The sequence below is a fragment of the Tremella mesenterica genome (assembly GCF_000271645.1).
Source record: "Tremella mesenterica DSM 1558 unplaced genomic scaffold TREMEscaffold_7, whole genome shotgun sequence".
Lineage (NCBI taxonomy): Eukaryota > Fungi > Basidiomycota > Tremellomycetes > Tremellales > Tremellaceae > Tremella > Tremella mesenterica.
The window spans coordinates 693,213-713,262 of NW_006711231.1; the positions used below are offsets into that span (position 1 = coordinate 693,213).

The window sequence follows — 20,050 nt, forward strand, 5'->3', positions numbered from 1 at the left end:
AAGAAAAAACCATCCAAATAGATTGTTAACGGATACAAGCATACAGGAGGAAATCATCGAAATGAGATGACAAGGAGTTGAAAGAAATCATAATAGGTAGGCATAAAAGTTTCGTAACGTTATACAAAGACTGACTTAGGATAAGTCGAGTGATACGAGTACTCAAAAATCATCATCATCTTCTTCCCAATCTATCGAATCTAAAGCGGCTTCTCCTTCTTCATGCACTTTATCTAATCCTGTGAGATGTTCAAGATAATCAGTCTCGTTGAATGCTTTGAGAAGCATGGAGAGACCTTGAGATCGATAAGTGTCTATGACCTATGAAATTAGCTCATCAACGGTTATATTTGACACCTGTCTTTTTGAGTGACTATGATTGTTGATTGTGTCTTTGCGCGTTGTATGGAGTACTTTCTGTTCTCATCATAGCCAAAGATGTGTTAATTTGTCAGACAAGAGGTGAAGGGGGTAATTGACAGTCACGATAATCTGAACATGAAGCTGGTCTGTAAGTTTTTCAAGGAGATGTGGAAAGTGGAGAGTGAGACGAGGAAGAGAAAGTAAGAGCTTGATGTAGTGGGGTACGGTGATGTTCTGGAAGAAGAGTATAAGGGAAGGAGAGAAGGGACAAAGAAAGAAGGCTAACAGTTTTGCTACAACCTGTACATTGATCATATGCCGCTCCTTCAACTAACAAAGACTTCCATTGACCAAGTTGACCACGAAGTTGATGAGGTACTAAACCCAAAGGCGAGCCTTTACCTTCTTCAGAATGACTTGTGGAAGTTTCAGCAGGAGCGTTGATCCTATTCCGTCAGCTCGGGTCTGAATTGACGCGAAGTTGATCATTCTCAGCAGGAGTAAAGGGAAAGGTCAAGTGGAGAGAGAAGGAGGTGTAGGCAGAAGGAGGAATAGAGAGAAGGAGGGAGTAGAAAGAAGGAGAGCAGAATGTCAACTCACCCTAAAGGATGTTGGACGAGGGAAACCAACAACTCCACAGCTGTTGCCGAGGCGATTGGTGCGATACCTGGTCGTGTGACTGTACACATTTGATCAAGTGTTCGATCTGTGAGAGACTACACAGTAAGATTCGTTCATACTCCCGGTCCAATCTCGTCCATTGATAAGGGAGAACATAAAATCTGAAATGCTTTCTAAATCTTCGCAAGTGATCGGCCAAACATGGGGCGGCGGGGTGGAAGAAGGCTAAGCTGGACGGAAATGGAGAGGAGTGTAACTTTCACTCACATCGGCCGGTGCTACAATGTCATTACAATAATAACATCCCAATCTTTTCCCCTGGGCTTGGTCCGGTGATGCTCCATGACGCATGACCAAATAACTGTCAAACCCTAATGCAGCGTTGATGACTATCTTCCCTTCTGCCGCAGCGATGACGGTTGGTAACCACCGACTCTCTCTAGAGTCCATGAGCAAGAAGACGGCGTCGTGAGATTTGATGAGATCTTCAAGTTTTGTAATGTCAGCAGCGGTGGATGCTTCGGAGGACGGAGGTATTGGATGACCAGGCATGGGTATTAGGAAGGAATGGGCGGAGGCGTTCTGAAGTCAGATCGAGTCTTTTCATTCCGCCCATTTCACATTTCAACTCGTCCTCAGAATCAGAGGGAACTTGGCCGTGAATACGGGGGTAGAATTTAGAGCAACAAGACGAAGATGAAAGTGAAGCAAAATCTGATCTACCCACCACACCGGGAAAGATCTTCTTAAGCTTGTCCGCCGCACATTGCGCCTTGGGCTTTCCACCATCCAGACAATCCTCAAAATCGAACAGAGGTTGTCGAACAGGGTTAGAGTATGACACTTTGGCTGAATCGACGAAAGTGATATGTCTGATTCCCCACCCCTCCTAGTCAGCCCTTATTCCATGACGATTACTAAGGTAAATTGCGGACGCACCATAAGCGCACGAGCGACATAACATCCTAATGTCCCTGCTCCTAGTAACAGACATTTGGTCGATGCTATCTTGTCTAAGTCTAGTGAAGGCATTATACGCCATCGCATGAGTTTAAGATTCAGATCCACTGCCTGATCTGCCAGTCTGTATCATGAGTATCTCCTGGCAAGTGAAAAATCGGGATCAACATACTTGCTTGGATCCATCATGGGTCCTAAGTCCGCTACCCTGCTCGCCAACTTCCCCGCTTTATTCCTCTCCCAACCTACTGTCTGTGGTTTTTCCGGCTGTCCCACTATCTCTCCTGGAGGAACAAATACTCTTCCTCGTATTGAGGCCGAACCCTGACGCAAACATACAATTATGATGTCTGTGATACCGTGAGTGTGGTGCAGATAGTATAACATGTTTCGTAACGGCCATCCGGGGTTTTGAGGGAGAGCAGAGGTGTCGTGAAAGACCAAAAATCGCTTTGGTCATCAGCTTAAGTCAAGTCTATTAAAAAAGGAAGCTGACCTCTGACTGTGGAACATTCAGAAAGAAAGATTTTGCGTCTGACAATCGACCGATGGTACGTTGTCCTCCCGCCCCTCGAACGAGAAACCCCTCTGAGCGTGATTCTCCTTTGGCGACCCATCCATCTTCCAGTGAACGAACCTCGTTTATCTCCTGGAATGTGAGCGAACAAATCAAGATCGACAAAGCACAGTTCGACTGACCTTTTCATCCACCGCAATAAAGCCATCAGACCCTACCTCCCACCCTGGTTTATCCACCAGAGCAGGGAAGGCGAACCAGTAATGATACACGTATTTCTTCAAGTCGGCAAAGGTTACGAGGAGAAAGGGGTTGAGCAGGGGTTCGGGGGTGGAGAAAGATGTCAACATCTACTCCATCAATACATAACAGCCAGATGACTTGAGACAAAACGAACAGAATCTGTGACCTGGTCGAAGAGAGCTTTCTTAGGTTCAGTCTGTCTGAATTCCTCAATCGTGTTGAAATTCTTGAACACTCCTTTGACCTCGATACTGCCACTGGGAGGACTACGAATCAGCTAGCAAAGAAATCAGGCCGCTGGGGACTGACCGGTCCACATCATCCCCAAACGCTCCACCGCCGACACCTAGACTCCCATCGACTCCTACGACTCCAGTGGAAGAAGGTCCAGCAACGGTCTCCTTGTCCAGAACCTGACGTCCTTCTTCCAGCCAGCCAGTGATGGGTTGCTGAGCGTCATCAAGCTTGAGTCTGTCCAGCTTGAGCGAGTTGAGAGCTGACCAAAAGGATGGAGTAGGCTGAGAGGACAGTGGCTGGAATTGCAGTGGGGGCATGGTGAGTGAGTGGGCGGAGTTGGCGGATACTGTAGCTGATGGGGGGATGACCAAGTCAAGGTTGGACGCAGACAGTGCACCGACCGGCTATGTGCTAGAACACAGCAACCGACTGATAAGCGAGGTTGTCCTTGAAAGCCACGTGGCTACCTACCTCTCCTCTCCCGACGCGTCGTGTGGCGGTCACTCGTCGTCATGGTTTCAGTCGTCTTCACCGTCCACAAGCATACATAGCGACACTTTTACACTTTTGAAACATCCTCACTGCTCTCATCTCCCAGGCCCGGTGCATGGGTCCTGGTTGTTGTGAATCACATCGGAGAGTATTTTGACTCTGTTATTGTATTCATACTCTACTCGTATATTCCGGCTTTACACCCTCCTTGTATTCCCTTCCGGCTGTCGCCGCACGTCCCCCCCTTTGATCCCTCCCCCCCTTGTACATCTCTCGCATAGTTGATCATCCTCCACGTTTTTCTGTCTTTTCTTGCCTTATCACCTATCCATCATACAGTCACACGCATATACCTAGCTTCTCTCTCCTCCCATGGCATCCATCTACGTCAAAGGTACCAGAGTATGGCTCCCCGATTCTCTCACCGGCTGGACCCCAGGGACGGTAGCTTCTCTCACCTTACCCCCAGATGGCGCGTCCAGCTCCCAGGTGACATTGGTGGTCAACTACGATGAACCGGGAGATGAAGCCAGCGCGACATTCAAATTCCCTCTTTCGGTTCTCGAGGCGGCAGCCAATGGTGGCATCAACAATGTTCAACCGATCACACCGCCCCCAGGCCAGGACATGTTACCACCTCTGAGGAATCCGCCTTTATTGGAAAGTTCGGAAGATCTGGCCAGTTTAAGTAACTTAAATGAGCCCAGTGGTGAGCTGTCCCGCCCTGTGACGCCTTTCTCCCGGGATAGGTCTAGGAATGCCAGCTAACGGCAGTTCTCCACGCCATCGCTACAAGGTACGAACAACGATTACCTTATACATATTCGGGTATTGTGCTGGTGAGTGATTTCCATAAGTGATCGGAGAAAGACTCACGCTTCAGGTCGCTCTAAATCCATTCAGTCCTCTGTCCATCTGTGAGCAGTAAGGTTAGCAACACGGGGACAAACTGATGAGCAGATGGCCCGGAGATCATACAGGCTTACTCTGGTCGACGAAAGGGAGAGTTGGAACCTCACTTATTCGCCATCGCCGAGGAAGCATTAGACTGCATGCGAAGGGGATCAGGCAATGGTGGTACAGATCCTACGGGCGCGGGAGATCAGACTATCGTTGTCAGCGGAGAGAGGTGCGTTCCCTTCACGTGTGACATTCCACCGAGGGAACACACCTTTTGTATCTTCTTGTGAGTTGACAGTCGCAGTGGAGCAGGCAAAACAGTCTCTGCCAAATTCATCCTCCGATACTTTGCCTCGGTCGATGATCCCAGCAAGCCTCCGTCCAACGCCCGAAGGCGAGTGACGGATGGATCCGGAGGTGAAGAGGAAGGTCTGAGTGAAGTCGAAAGGCAGATTCTCGCAAGTAATCCAATTATGGAAGCTTTTGGGAATGCCAAGACTACTAGGAATGACAACTCTTCCCGATTTGGAAAGTATATCGAGGTGAGTGGTACTCAAAATTACCTATCATTCCCAAATCATCGAGATAGAGGTGTCGTAGTCTGACTCCAGGTCTTGTTCGATAATCAACATGAAATTGTCGGCGCTCGGATACGTACCTACCTTCTAGAACGTTCACGCTTGGTCTATCAACCAGAATCCGAACGCAACTACCACATCTTCTACCAACTTCTCGCCGGCGCCCCTCACAAAGAGCGCAAGGACCTCTCTTTGTCGTCGACCCATATGGACTTTGCCTATCTTGCCGGCGGAGGTCCAGCCGCGGTCCACATTCAAGGCGTAGACGATGCCAAGGACTTCCGTGATACTCAAACAGCGTTATCGACAGTTGGAATTTCAGTGGAGAGGCAATGGCAGATATTCCGTCTCCTGGCTGCGCTTCTACATCTAGGTAACATCAAGATCACCCAAGCTCGAACCGAAGCGGTCATCGCGGATGATGACTCAGCTTTGGGTATCGCGACGACGCTGTTGGGACTACCAGTGTCAGACTTCAAGAAATGGACTATCAAGAAACAGCTTACTACTAGAAGCGAGAAAATCGTGACGAGCTTGGGATCAGCCCAAGCGTCGGTGGTCAGAGATTCTGTGGCCAAGTTCGTGTATTCCTGTCTCTTTGATGTGAGTCCTTTGTTGCGTTATTACGTCAACTGACATACAGTGGCTCGTCGGTGTGGTCAATGAGTCTTTGACTGGTGAAGGGGGCTCAGGAGCTCAACGAGCGACCAAGTTCATCGGAGTGCTTGATATCGTGAGCCTTGATCGTGTCCCCCGGTCAGAAGCTGACATAGTAGTACGGTTTCGAGCACTTCAAGAAGAATTCGTTCGAGCAATTTTGCATCAACTGGGCGAATGAGAAGTTGCAGCAGGAGGTAAGTTTCTTCACGTAACTCTGCGACATTGCTGACCTTCCCAGTTCAACGCTCATGTGTTCAAGGTCTGTTTGGCTCGCCCCCCTCATCAGATGCTATTGTACTGACGATCCAGCTGGAACAGGAAGAATACATGCGGGAAGAGATCAAATGGCAATTCATCGACTTTGCGGATAACCAAGCTTGTATCGACGTGATCGAGGGCAAGATGGGTATCTTGACGCTTCTCGACGAAGAATCCCGTCTACCAGCTGGTGCCGACGCCTCCTTCGCCAACAAACTGCACCAACAATTGTCAAAGCCTGAACACAAGGAAGTGTTCAAAAAGCCCCGTTTCAATCAGAACGCTTTCACGATTGCCCATTATGCCCATGATGTGGTTTACGACGTGGATGGATTCATCGACAAGAATAGGGACACTGTGCCTGATGAGCATCTAGCCCTTCTTCAAGAGTCATCCAACGAGTTCCTCCGTGAGGTCCTGGACGCTGCGTTGTCGGCGGCAAACATCTCGAAGGCCAATGGCGATGCAAAAACCGCTACAGGGGGGAGTGCAATTGTACCCGGCAAGAAAGGAGGGGCAGCCGCACGTAAACCGACCTTAGGTTCTATCTTCAAGCACTCGTTGACAAGTCTGATGGAGACGATTAACAACACGAACGTCCACTACATCAGATGTATCAAGCCCAACGAGATGAAGAAGGCGTGGGTGTTGGATCCTCAACAGGTCTTAAGTCAGTTGAGGGCGTGTGGTGTTCTGGAGACTATTCGGATCAGTTGCGCTGGCTATCCTTCGAGATGGACGTTTGAAGAGTTCGCTGAGCGGTGCGTTTAGATCTCTGCGTCATCAATTCCTACCCCGACTTGACAGGGCTGACGGCTAGTTATTACATGCTCGTGTCGTCGAAGGAATGGACTTCCGACACTGATGTCAAGACCCTGTGCTCACTTATCCTCTCCACCACGCTCAAGGAAGAGGACAAGTACCAGATTGGTCTCACCAAAATCTTCTTCCGGGCCGGTATGCTCGCCTTTTTGGAAGGTCTCCGTACGCAGCGATTGAATGAACTTGTCACTCTTGTGCAGAAAAACGTCCGCCGGCGTATTGCGTACAAGCAGTACCAAAACCTGCGGAAATCGACTATCAAAATCCAGACGTGGTGGCGAGGTGTACTGGCCAGGAGATTTGTCGAGGCTTTGAGGAAGGAGACCGCGGCCATTAGGATCCAGCGGGTCGCGAGGGGCCATATGGCCAGAAAGAAGTATAACGGTCTGCGTAATGCTGTCATTGCTATACAAGCGGCCATACGGGGATATCTGGCGAGAAAGAGGGCGTCAGAGGAAAAGACTTATGTCGCAGCTCTGACGCTACAGAGCATGTTCAGGGGATTGTGAGTAACTCTATGACTTGATGGTGAGATCAGAATGTGACTGACATCCAGGGCATCAAGACGACGAAGTCAGGCGGAGACAAGAAAAGTGGTTGTACTCCAGAACCTATGGCGGAGAAAGCTCGCGGTCAAGGAGCTTCGTGGTCTCAAAGCTGAAGCCAAGTCTGCTTCCAAGTTCAAGGAAATTTCGTACCAGTTGGAGAATAAGGTGGTCGAGCTTACTCAGACACTGCAAAAGAGAGTTGCGGAAAACAAAGAGTTGTCGTCGAAGGTGTCGATACTCGAGAGTCAATTGTCCATGTGGCAAGGCAAGCACGACGATGCCCACGCGCGATCGAAGCAGTTGGAGGAAGAGCTGGCCAAGCCTACTGTCCCTGCGTCGCAGTTCGAACAGCTTGCCGCTGCCAAAGCGGAGACTGATGAGAAGATCCGACAAGCATCAAAGCGAGTACAAGAGCATGAGGCTGAGATCAATCGATTGACTGCTGAGTTGGAAGAGCAAGCGAAGATGATGGAGGAGAGACAATATGCGGTAGATTCTGCGGTGGAGAGGGAGAGAGAATCAGCATCTGCCGTGGCGATTTTACGAAGTGAGGTGAATACCCTGCGAGAACAAATATCAAGGAACAACGCTTTACAAGCTCTCACGAAGAATCAACGAGAACCACCTCCTTCACCCACCGCACCGAATGGTTTTAGAACGTATGAGAATGTGGCTACGGATCGTACACCTTCAAATTCCAGACGTAGACCCAGACGTCATTCTATCACTGGACCTCGACATGCGCGCAATATGTCCATAGAAGATGACATACCAGATCTCAAACGTGCTCCTAATCCACGAGCAGTTTCCGTCATGTTACCGCCTAACGGTGCCAACGGACTTCCCAGAGTACGAGATTCCAATGGATTACCAACTCTGTCAGACAATGCGACCGACGAAGTCATTCGGATTCTGGAAGATGTCGAGGGGTTGGATCAAGACGTTCTCCAAGGACTCATTTACCAGCTCAAATTACCCTCTCCATACCTTCATAATCCCCCACTGGCCAAGGAGATCATCTTCCCAGCTCATCTTATATCGTTGGTGACGAACGAAATGTGGAAATTATGTATGATCCGAGAAAGTGAAAGATTCCTCGCCGACGTCATGCAAGCTATCCAAACTCACGTCATGTCCTTCAAAGGTGAAGAAGTCATCGCACCTGGGATATTCTGGTTATCAAACGTCCATGAAATCCTCTCTTTCGTCAATGTAGCAGAAGCGGATGCTGCTCAAGGTATCGGCCCTGGCTCAGAGGAGAATGGTAGGGAATTAGATTGGGACGCATATGAACGTTTGGTGTCTTTTGTCAAACATGATTTGGATAGTTTGGAATACAATCTTTATCATACTTGGATGTTGGAAACTAAAAAGAGATTGACTAAAATGGTCATACCCGCTTTGATCGAGAGTCAATCTTTACCAGGTTTTATCACTACGGATGGAAGAGGTCAAATGTTTTCAAGAATGCTCAATAGCATGGCTAGCACACATCAACCTACTGCAACAATGGATGATATTGTCAATGTACTCAATGTTGTTTGGAAATGTTTGAAGAGTTATTACATGGAAGAAAGTGTTATGCAACAGGTGGTCATGGAGTTGCTCAAGTTGATAGGACAAGTGGCTTTCAATGATTTGATCATGAGACGGAATTTCTGTTCGTGGAAGAGGGGTAAGTTTGTTTGTTTCTCATACTAGTTACATACCTTTTACCATATTCTTTCTTTGTCTGCCTTCCGTTACTGAATCTGATGTAGAAAGTTTTGCTCCATCGTACTCGGAGGAGACAATGACTGATTCTACAGCGATGCAAATCCAATATAACATCACTCGGATAGAAGAATGGTGTAAAGCCCATGATATGCCAGAAGGTTTATTACAACTTGAACATCTCATGCAAGCTACAAAGTTACTACAACTCAAAAAGGTTTGTCCTTTCTTCTTTATTCCACACTCCTCACTTCTCCTGTATGTACACATCATTCCTATGGACGCCTTCAACGCAACACCTAAGACTTGACACCAAAAACGAATTCCACGCTGATATCAGGCAACAATGGGAGATATCGAAATCCTATTCGACGTCTGTTGGATACTTTCACCATCACAAATCCAAAAACTCATAAGTCAATATCATAACGCAGATTATGAAGCTCCCATTTCCAATGAGATTCTTAAAGCTGTAGCTGCAAGAGTCAAACCGGATGATAAAGGTGATACTTTATTATTAACACCTGAAGCGGATGAAGTTGGACCTTATCAATTACCCCCCCCTCGTGAAGTCCCAGGGTTAGAGACTTGTAAGTTGTTTATAAAGTTTTCACTATTTATCGAAATACATTCACCTCACTTCCCCCCCCCCCCCCCTCTCAACTATCAGTTCTCAATTCGATTTTCCATCGATATCACAAACAGTCTTTCTAAACCCACCCACATCTCTGAATTTGTATCAGTTGCTTCCCATCGATCTTAATACTACTTAATCCACATATTCCTCATGGCTATGCTGCGGATAGAGATAGCTATAGAGTATATTTGAGCAAACCGCTGAGCTTCAGACGTTCCCGCTTGGCTCAACGTCCCCCTCGTCAGAAGATTAGCAACTTTTGTCGCATAAACCTCCCAACTAGGTCAAATGAGTAAATTCTTCACGAAACGTACGAACTAGAATCCCCATTTGGTCATTCCTTTTCATCTGCATACTGCATTACCTTCCAAACAAATGTATTGACGAGTGATTAGTAGAAATATGAAATGTTCTTGGCTATTCCTTGGCATGCAAGATGAATGAAAATATTCTGTGCATGCATGTGTTCTCTTGTTCAATAACATCGAAAGAAAATCATGATTATGTCATTATCAAAATTACGGATCGTATATATGCAAAGACAAGTTGGGGGAGAAGAAAGAAGAATTGTTACACTATAGATAGCAAGAGTTTCCCATCTTTACTCAATTCTTACTCTTCTCCTTAAGATCGAGATCATCTCCAAAATAAACTCTGAAAGTCTCCTTGATATTCTGATCATCTCCAAATTAAACTCTGGAAGATTAATCAATCAAAGTGATTATTCCGCTCCCATGACGAAAACAACTTCATTAGGTCGAACGAAAAGTGCTCGTGGATTATCAAAACCTTCCCATCCTAAACCATTCGAACCGATAAAAGGACTAACACTTCTTTTTCCTCTACCTCTATTTGTACCTCTATTATCTGATCCTAAACCAAATCCTGATCCTGATGTGATATCTGAGAATTTTGATCTTTTCAAACCTTCTCTGATAATCTCAATCTTCCTTTGTCTTGCTATTCTTTCACTTTCCGGCATCCCATTAGACAAATCGGGTAAACTAAGGGAAAAATAATGTATTCCATCCATTGCTCCAGAAGGTAAAGTTGAAACTTCATATTTTGTTAAATCATCCGTTTCTACACCTACCCAAGGACCTTTACGACCTACCAGTGTCCCTATATATTTCACTTGAGCTTTAAAACGAGCTCTTTTGGTGGTCAATGATACTATACATGGTATTCCCACATGAAGTGATATCCCAGGACCGGAGAATGGAGTTGTTCCTTCTGTTATACGAATACTAGGGAGAGCGCTTGGAGCAGAAGCGAAATCTTGTCGTTTGGGAGGATCGAATGCTGATGCTGGATGAAGACGAAGGATAGATCCTGAGATAGTATGTGTAGAACGTATACTTGATGAAGATACTTTACGAGGTTGTCGGATACTGATCGGTGGCGGAGGTGGTAATTTGGAATTTATCATTAATGGTGATGGTATTGAAGATCCTGAACCTTCTCTTATTATAGGATGAGAGATTTCCGATTGTCGAGGAGTTTGAGCTCCAGGACCATCGTCTGTGGAACTGGAAGGAGATCGGATTTTGGTTTTGGTAGTAGGAGGCTGAGATGAATGTGAAGGTCGGGATGGGAAAGCTCTACTGGTGGTTGTGGTGGAAGGTGGACCAAGTCGTGATGGATTTAGTTTAGGAACGGGAGGGGAAGGTTTCACTAGGTTGGTAGGTACGGGAGGGATGGTGTCACGAGTAGTGAGGGTGGAAATTCTACTACGTGTAGAAGCTGTAGTGGCTGTGGATGAAGTTCGTATTCGACTTGAACCAGGTTCAGTCTTGGGCGTGTTGATTTTCGGTGTCGTTATTCTAGGAATAGGGGCTTTACTCCGGGTGGAAACGGTGGTCATAACTGATGGCGAGCGACGTCCATTTGACAATGGTGACGGTGTAGGTTTCGTCGCCTGAGGACGTTGCGCTACTGCACGCTTTGCAGCTGAGGTGGTCGATGGTGAATCGACAGGTTGTATTTTACTCCTAACAGATGCAATGGTCGACTGAGAGTCTACTCTGGTTCTCGTCGGACGAACGTCCACCGCAGGTCTCGGAGTTACTCTAGGTTTGGAAGGTACTGTCGTAGCCGTAGTCGCTGTCGATCGCGTGGTCTTGGTCGTCTTGACAGATGCGATGGAAGGCGCTCTAGAAGATGTCGTTGCTTTTAGTAGACCCTCCCCGGGACTAGACGCAGGAGTCTTCGATGCGGATGTCCGAGTCAGAAGTGGTTTCACCCCTCCTGTCATCGGTGCTCGAGGTGACGGCTTAGAACTAGGAGATGGACTCGTACGACCCGTCTCAAACTTTGCGGCAGTGGCTTTGACCCTTCCTCCACCAATAGGAACTTTAGGTCCTGCCTTGACCGCGGTCGGACTTCTGGCAGGAGGTATCGCTATGACTTCTTGTGACTGAGATAATCGAGATGGACCAGGTTTGGCTAGACTGGCGGCGGAACTGGTAGACGCCGAGCTGGACAGACGAAGACGTTTCAAACCAGAGGCAGAGTCTGGTGGAGTGGTGGGTCGGTCAAGACTACCATTACGTACTGTGGATTTACTGAGGTGAGATGCGCGGGAGACGGATGTCTTGACACTGGCCGCATCAGACAGTCCTTGGATTCGAGATGTTGTACGGGTGATACCAGAGCGTAAAGGAGGTTTCGGTGTCTTTTTGGCGGATGGTGGTGGAGATGTGATGATGAGATCATCAACAGGGACGCTGATTTCTCCTTGTCAGTCAAGTTCAAGGTCGCAGAAAAGAGAGACTGAAATGGAATAAGCACTCACCATCACTGATCTCTTTCAATGCCCACGCATCCAGTTCATTAAAACCCCCCGCGTCCCGAACCTGCATCCATCTCCGTCTCACATGTGCCAAAATACCCTCTCTTGCACTCTCGACCTGTTGTCGACTCCTTGATCTTGGTGAGAGCGCAGCCTCCAGGGTATCTGGATCCACTTTCAGAAGGATACTGCTAACAAGAGCTTGATACACTCTTGGACCCTCTACGCACCCTTGTGATGTCCCCACTCCAGCGACGATCTCCCGCATGATCAATTCTAGCAAATCGGTCGAGAAATCTTTGCCAGAAACGAGATCCCACAATTCGTCCCCTTCTGCTACAACAGAAAATTGATTGATCAAGACGTTCCGAACATGTGTCTCCACTTGATCTATCATTGTCTCGAGAGGGTCTACCCACGCGGAAGCTTCCCGACCCCTCATTCGAATCCCGGATTCGATTCGATGTCGAATGGACAAAAGAGCTTTGAAAGCAGAAACGACGTTCGAAGGACTGATGGTCCGAGTCACATCTCTGACAAGAGCTTCCCTATCGGATTTGTCCAATAAACCCACTTCTCTGCCCCATGTTTCTCCCCACCCTCGGATCAAATACGCCCTAGTCCTTGAAGCGAGACGGATGGCAGCGACCTCTGGAGCAGAAGCAAATCGCCAAACTCTGGCAACTCGAGCGGCACATTTTCGACAATGACATTTCTCCCAATCGAGACCATGACAGAAATCCCATGCGATCCGACTTTCGATTTCATTTATAAGCGTGTCGAGTTGTAGATAGGCGGCCGCTCGGTGTATCTGGAACGCTGTACCGAGATCAAAGGACCTGTTGGAGAAATCTAAATGTCCCGCATACATATATCCTAAACAGAAGTGTAGCGCTGCGGGTGTAAATGGTGGAGTTGGTAGATGTATGTCTGCTGTTGAAGGTCGGAAGGAAGAAGGGTTTAAGAGTACAGAAGCGAAATATGGTGATCGAGATGCTAGGATGAATCGATGAGAAGTGAAAATAGCAGTTGAAGATAAACTGTCGACCGAAGAATCAGAATCTGATCCGTCCGACATTGAAATAGGATCTGGTGAAAGATGAATTCTAACATCCGCATAAAGCTTTGATCTCCACATGTAAGTCAAATCCTGTCCCATTTTCTCACGTCTTTCTGCTAATCCACCTCGTCTACCAAGAGAATCTCGTAAACTTCCTCCGAGTCCTAAACCAAGACCTAAACCTGGGTTAGGGGATGAAGTAGAAGGTACAGGGATGGAAGTTTCATCTTCTGCGGAAATCCATTCGACAACATTGCCAAATCCTTCTCCTGTGTAGATCCATTCGAGTTGAGCTTGGAACAATTCAGGGGTATCACCATGTGTGAGACGGAGTATACCATCTGGACCTGTGGAAGGGGCGCGAAGGGTGTTGTCAGAGGCGTGTGATGCGACGGAAAGGGAAGATTGTGTGGCGGCTATTGTGCTCGGGCGACGGAAGGAGGAAGGAGGTGAAGACGGTCTAGAGGAAGGGAAAAGTGGAGGAAGAAAATAACCATTGGCGGGAGAAGGTGAACGAGTGAGAGATCGGGTTATAAAGTATTGTTCTTTGAAAGCTTCTGATATTGTTAGCTTAAAAGAGAGTTGTTGTCAAGATAAGACTTACTAGGGGCCCGGGCGTATATCACAGCTATAACATTAGCTCAACAGGTTTGTAATATGGATGTCCATATGACCCACCTTTATGTCCCCATATCCTCTCCCCACCATCCTCACTTTCCCAAGACACATCACCGAATCGATCTTTGGCATGCTCAAACAAGGCCCGTAGGTCCCTAGCCCAAATATCAGTCGAGACCGCGACGCTATCCTCGACGGTGGGTATTCTAGGGGGATCAGACAAGTGAGACGAGGTAGGCATCCGTGGGCTGTGATCTTCTTGATGTTATGGGCATCACAATGGAATATGGAGTATGGCAAGATGTGAGTGAGTGAGTGAGTGAGTGATGGATGGATGAAGAGAGAGTTGTGCGCGATCCGGGCGTGTTGTCTTGTCACGTGACATGAACCAACGTCAAAGACATCCCAAGAACAAGCAAATACATCGCCCTCATAATACCCTCCAAAATCATTGTAAAGATAATTTCCAAGATGTCACATTAAATATCTATTGAGCCTCTGCAAACGTTCGAACACTTTTCAAGCTATTCGCAGTGTGATCCTTTGCCTTCCAAATAATATCGATATGTGAAGAGATCTGAGTTATCATCGTATCTTGTAGCAATGCCGTCTTCTCCCGCAGCTGGTCGAATCTGTCGATCAGTAATGATTCTCAGCGCCCACAAGATACTCACTCTATACGTTTCCTATCCAACTCCCCTTGTGCATTCACGACACCTTGTTCAGATGCAGCCGATACGGCAGTTACCTCAGCTTCGAGCTTTGCGACGGTCTTGTTTGTCTCTGCGGTATCCGCTTGGAGTTGCTTTCCATCAGCGGGAGTCGTCAGTGGAGATCATATCCGCTTACAGCTTTGGCTTCATCAGCTTGATCATTGACAAGTTTCAATCTCATCTCCAGCGTTTTTGCTTCTTCCCTCTGTCTCTCCACCTCTTGTGCCAAACGGTCATAGTTATCTTCCAAGGCGATTTGTCCATGTGCTAATTGTTCACTTTCTTTCCTCACACTTTCACTGAGAGCGTATAAAGAAGGTCTGATTTCCATTCGCATCTTCCTCGCGGCGGATTGAATCTCAGCCAGGTCTTCAAGTCGAAGATCCACATCGAGGTTGAAATCCACGTTGGTCGGTATGGCAGAAGGAAGACCCAAAGAATCGATTGGACGCATCAAACCGATTTGTTGAGCTTGAACGATATAATCAGATAAAAGTTGTTCGAATCGATCCATAGCTCGTGTCACTTGCATTTCGTGATTGTACGCTTCTGTCATGACGGTGGATATTCTCAAACGAAGATCTTCAAGCTGACGATTGAGACTTTCACGAGAATCGTTCATCCTAGTGACTTCTTCCGGTGAAAGGTTTTGAGCTGAGACAGCTAATTCAATACGAGATAATTCCGTTCGTGCGTCGTCAATTTGTTTATCTATGAACTCAATCATTATCATCTCCTTTAATGACCGTGTGACTCACCATGGTCCGATATCGCCGCTCGAGCTCTAATCATCACTTGACGCATCTTTTCCGCTTTGTCCCTATGCATATCGATGTATCCGATAAATTTGGTTTTGTCACTCATCAACTGCACGTATTCTTCTTCGAGTTTCTTCAACGGAGGCTAACATGAGCATCATCACAATCATCTCTCTCACTCACCTCTTGTGCTTGAAGTTGTTGTAATTCGACGGTACGTTTTTGCAACTCTGTTTCCATCTTCTCACATTCTTCAAATGTCGCTTGTGTCATTTGATCTTTCAATCAATGATTGTCAATATGTTTTACAAGTAATGAGACTTACCAAACATCTCTTCAAGTTCTTGTTCTGCCTCTGTAAATTCTTCCGCACCATCATCAAACCATTGTTGATAAGCTTTGGAAGAAAAATCCCATAAAAGTCGATCTTCTAGATTCGGATAATCCAAAGGAAGTTCTCTCGCAGGCATGAGCATAGGATCAGAAACAACATCTGGATCACACCAATGATCATGTGCCTTTCCCTTCAGCTCACTCAACATCAGAAAGCAAAATAAACTCACTCTACACAACTCGACGAGCCAATTTAACATGGAAAGTAATTTCGGCCATTGTTGTGGATCACCCGCAGCACCAAGAGCTGTCCTTCCTAATCCTTCCGGTGATGGATATTTTAGATCTTTCAAAACTTGTAAACAATCATCCTCGAATTTTTTACCCCAAGTCATACCCGGATCCAAGAGATCTTGCACTAAAAATCGAAAAATACCTTGAAACTCTTTTGTCGTAGGGGACACTAATGTCTTCGATGTCAAAGGTAAAGGACAACGAGTATAATTTAAGTACTCCGAGATATTTTTTATACAATTACTTTTGAAAGTTGGATCTCGAATGGGACGATTATCTTTTATAGAGGCAGAAGGATACGAAGCCGGTACCATAGATTGACGTCCACCCATGAAAACAGAACTTCGTCTAATGCTGAAAGTCAATATTCACTATCATGGATAATATCATTTATTTTAAACTCACCTGCTTGGTAAACTTCTTTGAGTTTGAGGAGTACGACCATAAAAACCTCCATCTCCTCTAGGAGCAGACATCTCTCCATTCCTCACTGTACTTCGTCTACCTGCTAGATCATGACCAGAATTTGACGTTGACATCCCGAGTCCTGCCAATGCTTGTGGAGGTGCAAGCTGATGATTACTATTCGAAGACACTCGTGAACGGGCCGCTTCACGCAGGTTTTGTTGACTGTTGGTAGGCATCATACTCAGTCTTGAGGAGCCAAGTCGAGAGGGTGGTTTCTTGATGGCTGAAGATGGGACGGGGATGGCTGATGAAGGTAGTGCATTGCCGAGTGGGCCCTCCGAGGCGAGTGTCCGCCGTCGGACGTCCATGATGGGTGAAAATACCAGTTGAAGAGGTTATAGAGCTTGTTGTAGAGTCGAATACCGAAGTTGACTGATTTTGACATGGGAAAGTCGCGAGGCGGCGCGTGTTTACCACGCGCATGATTTCGCCTCTTCGGGCAATTTCTTTGATCTCCGGGTAACACCACAGCGCAAAAGATCCAGAGCCTGGACATGCATGGGTTTTGGTTACAAGTAGAGTCGCGAAACACTGGCTCGTACGGGAGAGCGGCCACAAATCTTCATGATGCCCGAAGCGAAGTACGGGAGGTGATATACCCCTGCTGAGCATCAAAAGTCACAAGCACTAAACACACCGATCTCAAAACAGTGCGTGTAGGACTCGAACCTACGCGCCTTACGGCACTTCATATCGAAAACAAGGGGGTTCGAGTGAAGCGGAATAGCCACTATCCGAACGCACTCGACGGACAGGCCTGTTTTGGCAATCAACTATATCAGGATGCAGACAAGTACCCAGACGTCCAGCATCCGTTGGGCGTGGCTGCTTTTGGCATCCATTTCAAGACAATGTACATCTTCAAGCTACCTTACATCTATCGTACTTCCCATCCACCGAAACTTACCCTCCTTGCCGATTTTGGCAAACCATACACCGTTTTCCTCAATTTCATCCGTAGTTTCAACTTTGCAAACCGTTTTAAATGTCCGAACCCTGACACCGAGGCTGCAGTGAAAGGCTGTTGTATAGCCACGGCGCCTACACGAGGCTTTCTGTGACTTGATGGTCAACACTCACTACTTTGGGTAAAGAGAACTTACGAGTCAACTTTGATTTTCAAACCTTCTTTCTTCTTATCTTTCCACCTACGACGTTCTTTCTTGGGTACTGGACTAGGCATGAGGGTAGTCATCACTGTAGCGGCAGTCAATGGTGTTTGTGGGATTATTTCTATATTTCTCGATTCGGTCTCTGAAGAATTATGAAATTGACCAGTTAGACCGATACCTGCTTGAAGTGTCAATTTGGGTAAAGCGGCAAATTGACCTGGATGAACTTCGATGGGAATTGGCCTGACGTCAACTTGGCAATAAAGTAGAGATGAGGTAACACGTACATGGGGTCAAGTGGATGAGGCGGTTCTGCTATACTTAGAAAAGATCCTTGAACATATAGACTTATGTCAGTGAAGAACCAATAAGAAAATGGAGCACACTCACTCCATTGGACTCATTCCACCTGGCATACGAGCATTCCCCAATCTTTGACCTTCTTCCCATATTCCACGAAGATGCATTCCCATAACTCTACGATGTTTATCCCACCTTACCCCTGCTTCGTGCAGTTTTTCAGCGAGAGCAATGGATTCCCTCATCATACCTTTTGACGAAGTACGTATAGGCCAGAGATGCTGGGTCAATAGCAAAGTCAGTTGACGAGCTTCGTTAGAAGCCAGAGGACGATGAGGTACAGATTTCGGAGGAGGCAGATCAATCTTGATTGGAGAAGGAGGTCGGTCTGGGGTAGGTGGAAAGAGTGTGATAGTAGGAACGGCGGACTTGATAGGTGACAAAGCGAGAGTTTCCATGAGACCCGATGGGGTTGTAGGGGAATGAACTACGATAGCCATGATTGGTGTATATCAACTGAATCCTGTTCAGTGGTCGTGAGTAAGAAGGTCAATGAGGCCGCATTTATCATGTTGGTAGGTAAAGGGGCAAGAGGGAGAAGGTGGAAAGGAGGTTCATTCGATACGTGTATGATCTCAGTAGGAGAGGTTCAAAGGATCATCGGAAGAGTCCCACTCTGACATTGGTTTATGCAAAAATACGTACATACTTATCCCCTATTCATTCGATTTCCTGCCCCTCGAGGATTTACCTCGGTGTATTGGGCCCAGTTCTCCTCCTTGAGTCGCTTCTGCTCTTCTTTCTCCTCACCAGCAACGGTGCCATCTTGTTCCGCGGCAAGTGCTAGTAGTTCGCTACTTGTCGGTGCGTCATATGATGCTTGTCTGTGAGGTCAGCATATGTTGCGTAGAATCTTGACAGATGTGATTGTGTGTTCATATGAGGTAATAGTTGAGGACAAGCCAACTTACCCTCCACCCGTAATGATATTCCCTCTTCTCTTTTCCTCCTCCAGATACTCATCAATGGTCATACTTGGTAACCTCCAACTTTCCCTAAATACTTCACCTCGTAATCTCTCCCTGTCACTCAGACCCGATGTGGAAGGTAAAATGGTGAAAGGTCTCAACACCCGTCCACCACCGGAGATCAACTCTCTTGGTTTGTACCCCGCTGGGGTTCTGTCCAACTTCCAAGTGTTGTCGATTTCAGAACCTCTTTGTTCTTGCGGTAATTCTGATATTTCTGCAGGGGCAGAAACGAGAAGCTCCAATTCCATAGCTGTAGAAGCTAGTAAGGCTAGGGCGAGTGTATGTAAGAGACGAAGAATGAGAAGGATAGTACGTCGGGTGTCGGGCTCTTCTCCATTCACAGAGGTGGAGCCATTAGATTGACCCTGTTGAGGCAAGCAAGATAGTACGAATACTAATGGAGTAGAAGTTGGATCAGGTTGGTCTGGAACTGAAGCCTGGTGTGAGCAGAAATCGTTAGTGTCGACTTACAGATATGAATTCTCGAAGCTCCTTTTCTCGCTTGTAGGCTCTTATCTTTGCTTCTCGTCTTCTCGCAGGATCCTTAGGTACTCCATTGGCCATTGCAGAGCTTTCAGCTTCTTCGTCGGGAGATAACACCTTGTAGCTATTCAGTAGATGTAAGAAAGCATTGATTGCTGTCTGCGTGGTCAATAAGGTTTAAGAAACAAGGATGGATCACTGACGTCGCTTCGTCTCAAAGCAGCTATGCGATTGTCCTTTCCCCCAAGACCAGCTTTTGCCTCGCACTCTCCTAGAACCCAAGGCACAGTCATGAATACCAATTCCCCGTCCCCAACTTCATCTAGAGATTCGTTATCCGAGAACACACCGAGGGATGACAACATCCTAGAGATCAGGTGAAGATTGTCCAAAGCTGTGGAGAGAATTTCTTGAGTTTTCAGATCGGACAATGAGAGAGTATCATCGAAGATGGGCACGAGGGAATGTAACACTTGTGCGTAGAAAGCTGGGAGGGGAAGATTTGAGCCTTGAGCAGCTGACATGGTGGAATGATGAGAT

General features: G+C 46.9%; 6 protein-coding genes across 6 annotated transcripts; 1 reads left to right on the forward strand and 5 right to left on the reverse strand.

Annotated features, from left to right (window-relative positions):
- Window positions 1-154: 154 nt before the first annotated feature.
- Window positions 155-3,258, reverse strand: TREMEDRAFT_74150 (uncharacterized protein; the record flags this gene model as incomplete). The annotated part of the gene is made up of 11 exons (XM_007005516.1): window positions 155-321; window positions 650-809; window positions 964-1,079; window positions 1,252-1,566; window positions 1,712-1,870; window positions 1,924-2,068; window positions 2,117-2,394; window positions 2,441-2,593; window positions 2,644-2,811; window positions 2,859-2,970; window positions 3,014-3,258. The coding sequence occupies 11 exons, from the start codon at window positions 3,256-3,258 to the stop codon at window positions 163-165; spliced, it is 2,010 nt and encodes a 669-aa protein (XP_007005578.1). The 3' UTR covers window positions 155-162.
- A 547-nt stretch (window positions 3,259-3,805) lies between these two features.
- TREMEDRAFT_63174 (uncharacterized protein) lies at window positions 3,806-9,819 on the forward strand (the record flags this gene model as incomplete). The annotated part of the gene is made up of 15 exons (XM_007005389.1): window positions 3,806-4,142; window positions 4,208-4,272; window positions 4,317-4,350; window positions 4,394-4,562; window positions 4,638-4,875; window positions 4,945-5,514; window positions 5,555-5,644; window positions 5,688-5,765; window positions 5,810-5,830; window positions 5,881-6,590; window positions 6,650-7,156; window positions 7,208-8,874; window positions 9,008-9,129; window positions 9,253-9,502; window positions 9,761-9,819. The coding sequence occupies 15 exons, from the start codon at window positions 3,806-3,808 to the stop codon at window positions 9,817-9,819; spliced, it is 4,917 nt and encodes a 1,638-aa protein (XP_007005451.1).
- A 727-nt stretch (window positions 9,820-10,546) lies between these two features.
- On the reverse strand, window positions 10,547-14,214 carry TREMEDRAFT_12167 (uncharacterized protein; the record flags this gene model as incomplete). The annotated part of the gene is made up of 6 exons (XM_007005196.1): window positions 10,547-10,827; window positions 11,065-11,415; window positions 12,389-13,525; window positions 13,571-13,957; window positions 14,005-14,028; window positions 14,079-14,214. Coding segments are annotated over 6 exons (2,316 nt in total), but the record flags the coding sequence as incomplete, so codon positions are not given.
- A 291-nt stretch (window positions 14,215-14,505) lies between these two features.
- TREMEDRAFT_69163 (uncharacterized protein) lies at window positions 14,506-16,892 on the reverse strand (the record flags this gene model as incomplete). Its single annotated transcript, XM_007005517.1, has 8 exons — window positions 14,506-14,650; window positions 14,693-14,823; window positions 14,868-15,442; window positions 15,490-15,634; window positions 15,673-15,767; window positions 15,815-16,007; window positions 16,053-16,470; window positions 16,522-16,892. The coding sequence occupies 8 exons, from the start codon at window positions 16,890-16,892 to the stop codon at window positions 14,506-14,508; spliced, it is 2,073 nt and encodes a 690-aa protein (XP_007005579.1).
- Window positions 16,893-17,146: 254 nt separating this feature from the next.
- Window positions 17,147-18,496, reverse strand: TREMEDRAFT_63177 (uncharacterized protein; the record flags this gene model as incomplete). The annotated part of the gene is made up of 5 exons (XM_007005390.1): window positions 17,147-17,188; window positions 17,329-17,409; window positions 17,492-17,645; window positions 17,688-17,939; window positions 18,087-18,496. The coding sequence occupies 5 exons, from the start codon at window positions 18,494-18,496 to the stop codon at window positions 17,147-17,149; spliced, it is 939 nt and encodes a 312-aa protein (XP_007005452.1).
- A 209-nt stretch (window positions 18,497-18,705) lies between these two features.
- TREMEDRAFT_63178 (uncharacterized protein) lies at window positions 18,706-20,034 on the reverse strand (the record flags this gene model as incomplete). The annotated part of the gene is made up of 4 exons (XM_007005391.1): window positions 18,706-18,880; window positions 18,968-19,464; window positions 19,499-19,669; window positions 19,714-20,034. The coding sequence occupies 4 exons, from the start codon at window positions 20,032-20,034 to the stop codon at window positions 18,706-18,708; spliced, it is 1,164 nt and encodes a 387-aa protein (XP_007005453.1).
- Between the last annotated feature and the right edge of the window lie 16 nt (window positions 20,035-20,050).